Below are 2,840 nucleotides of genomic sequence, written 5' to 3'. Positions count from 1 at the left end.
GACTCCTTCTTTCTTGGATTCTTCAATCAGCTACAAGCACCCCCGCTTGATTATCTTTAAACTTCAATGGTAGCAACCAAGTTGATTATCAAGATGTAGATAATATCTCCAACTTGAAAACCCTAAGCTTTGTGTAAAGGAAAACTCCTCAAAGATCTCACAAGAGATTTACACAAAACAGCAATGTATGAGCAACAATACAATTGGAGCAACCCTCAAAAACGTGGCTAGGGTTTTGTTTATATACCTAGGGTAAAAACATAAAACCCTAAACGTTTAATGAAGTAGGGCTGAGTTGGAAATTCTACAGAAAAATCAACCTGTGCGATTTTCGATCGATCGAGTCTGTTCTTCGATCGATCGAGACTGTTCTTCGATCAATCAAGCCAGGCCGAAAGTCCCAAGTACTTCTGCAGCCACTCGATTCCAACTTTACAATAATAAACCAACTTTGAGCAAGTCTAGACAAGACTAAATACATTGTTTTGATCATGGTTTGCCAACATTACAAATTAGAGTTCTAAATACATAAAATCCTAAGACCTTAGAACCTAACAAATTTCTTTACAAATGCCTAGTAAACGCTTTATTACTTTTTAAGTCCAGATAAAGTGAGCAGAATCCAAATAAATTAATACACTTTAGAAACATATAATAATATGAATATAATCTCACCTTAAAATCAAAATAGAAGCATGAATCAGGAATGAGTGATAGAAAATTGTACTTCAGTAATTAGAGCGTTCTGTATTTGAAACTTTCTGTTAGGATGTGTGAACAGTACTTAGTGTCGTGAATTTGTGTGTGCCGTGTGCGTGTGTGACTTAGTGATTGTGTACGGTCTACAGAGATGAGAATGTAATCACATACAGAGGAACCGAAATTGAGAAATTATGAGGGGTTTTGAGTTTTAACTCGTTGGTTCTGTTTAGGTGTTCTTGGCTGGATCTTTGGGTTTCGCTTCTCTGTTGTCCATCTTCGTTGCTGCCTCTGAATCAATGTTTGTTAGAGAGAGAATGAAGGAGAATAAAATCTAATTATTCCATAATATATATATATATATATATTGAAAATTATTAAATTACATTGCACTGTAAGATTCATTGCTTTTGACAAAAGAAATCTGTATAGTATTGTACAATTTTCAACTTTTTTTTTTTTGGGCGAAACTACAGTATTGGTCCCTCAAGTTTATCCTATGTGCACAATTACTCCCTTAAATTTAAAATGTGCACAATTGCTCCCTTAAATTTTTAAAATGAGCAATATAAGTCTTTTTACTAACTGCCATTAACGGTGTTACTTATGTGGCTAACGGAACAAAAACTTAACATTTTATTTTAATAATGTGGCATATTTTTAATTAAAAAATTACAAACTAAAATTACTCGTGAGAAACATTAGTTACAAATTAAAAAACTATTTTCTACCAATTGTAAACACCCAGCCACGAGACAGAGAAGGGGAGAGAGGGAACAACAAGCCTTAGCCTCCATCAAGCTCAACCCATGTAGATACTGGACTGGGGTTCGATGCAATAACAGTCGGGTCACTGAAATCAACGTGTCCGGGTTGAGACGAAGCCGTTTTGGGATTCTAAATCAACAGTTCGCTGTGGACTCTTTGGCCAATTTGACAAGCTTCGTGTCTTCAATGCTTCTGGGTTTTCGCTTCTGGGGCCTATTCCTGACTGGTTTGGCCAAAGACTTAATGCACTCCAAGTGCTCGATCTAAGGTCTAGCTCAGTTATTGTGTCGATCCCTCCGTCGCTCGGTGGATTGAGTACACTGAGGTATTTGTATCTGTCAGGTAATAACCTTACTGGTAGTATATCTTCTTCATTGGGAAATTTATCTGAGCTGTTAATTCTTGATCTTTCACGGAATTCACTTACTGGGTCATTGCCTTCTGGTTTTAAGTCTCTTGCTAAACTCACAAGGCTTGACCTTTTTTTAAATTACTTAATTTGAAGCGGAGATGAGGAAATTGCCCAGTCATTGTTCTGTTAATTTTAGTTTGTAATTTTTTTAATTAAAAATATGTCACGTCATTAAAATAAAATGTCAAGTTATTGTTCCATCACATAAATAACACCGTTAATGACGTTTAGTAAAAGGACTTATATTGCTCATTTTGAAAACTTAAGAGACCAATTATGCACGATTTAAACTTGAGGGACCAATTGCGCACACAGGATAAACTTAAGGGACCAATATTGTAGTTTTGCCTTCTTTTTTTTTTTTTTTTTTAGAAAATTGTACAATTTTAAACCTATACCATAATTATCCTATATATTATTAAATTAAATTAAATAATACCACATAATAACCAGGAATTTGTACGTAGCATACGTGTATTAAATTATCAATACACTTAATTGTCTCCCTCAAAAAAAAAAAAAAATACACTTAATTGTAAATTAATGGTACGTTACAAATATTGAGTATTTAATACTCTTATTTATCATATCTAACCATTCATTTTCATCATCTTGAATGTCATATATATATATATATATATATATCGAATTATCAATATGAAAGTAAAATCATATTACAATATAAAATACCTTTAAAAAAACCCATTCATTTTAACGAAATTAATTATTTTATGTAATGATATTTAATTCAGTTTGATCTTAAAAAAAAAAAAATTAATTCCTTTTAAATCACATTTATTGTGGCCAATTAATATTTTTAAAATTATATTAAAAACTTTATATATATATATATATGTCATTATTTTTTTGGATTCCTAATTTTTTTTTTTTTTTTTTTTTGATGGGATTGGTTTCCTAATTAGATACGCAATAATAGTGGCAGTTATGATTCCTTTAATTG

The 2,840-nt window shown here is 32.0% G+C and overlaps 1 protein-coding gene across 1 annotated transcript in view; it reads left to right on the top strand.

Annotated features, from left to right (window-relative positions):
- LOC136065236 (receptor-like protein 31) overlaps positions 1 to 2,840 on the top strand; it is a 12,613-nt gene that overhangs the window by 7,759 nt on the left and 2,014 nt on the right. Inside the window, exon 3 of the mRNA XM_065768153.1 lies at positions 1,609 to 1,911. Coding sequence (XP_065624225.1) covers positions 1,609 to 1,911 — 303 coding nt within the window. The remainder of the gene's footprint in view (positions 1 to 1,608; positions 1,912 to 2,840) is intronic.

This window comes from Quercus suber, unplaced genomic scaffold, assembly GCF_002906115.3.
Source record: "Quercus suber isolate HL8 unplaced genomic scaffold, Cork oak 2.0 scaffold_895, whole genome shotgun sequence".
NCBI lineage: Eukaryota > Viridiplantae > Streptophyta > Magnoliopsida > Fagales > Fagaceae > Quercus > Quercus suber.
This window is presented reverse-complemented; position numbering and strand designations above follow the sequence as displayed.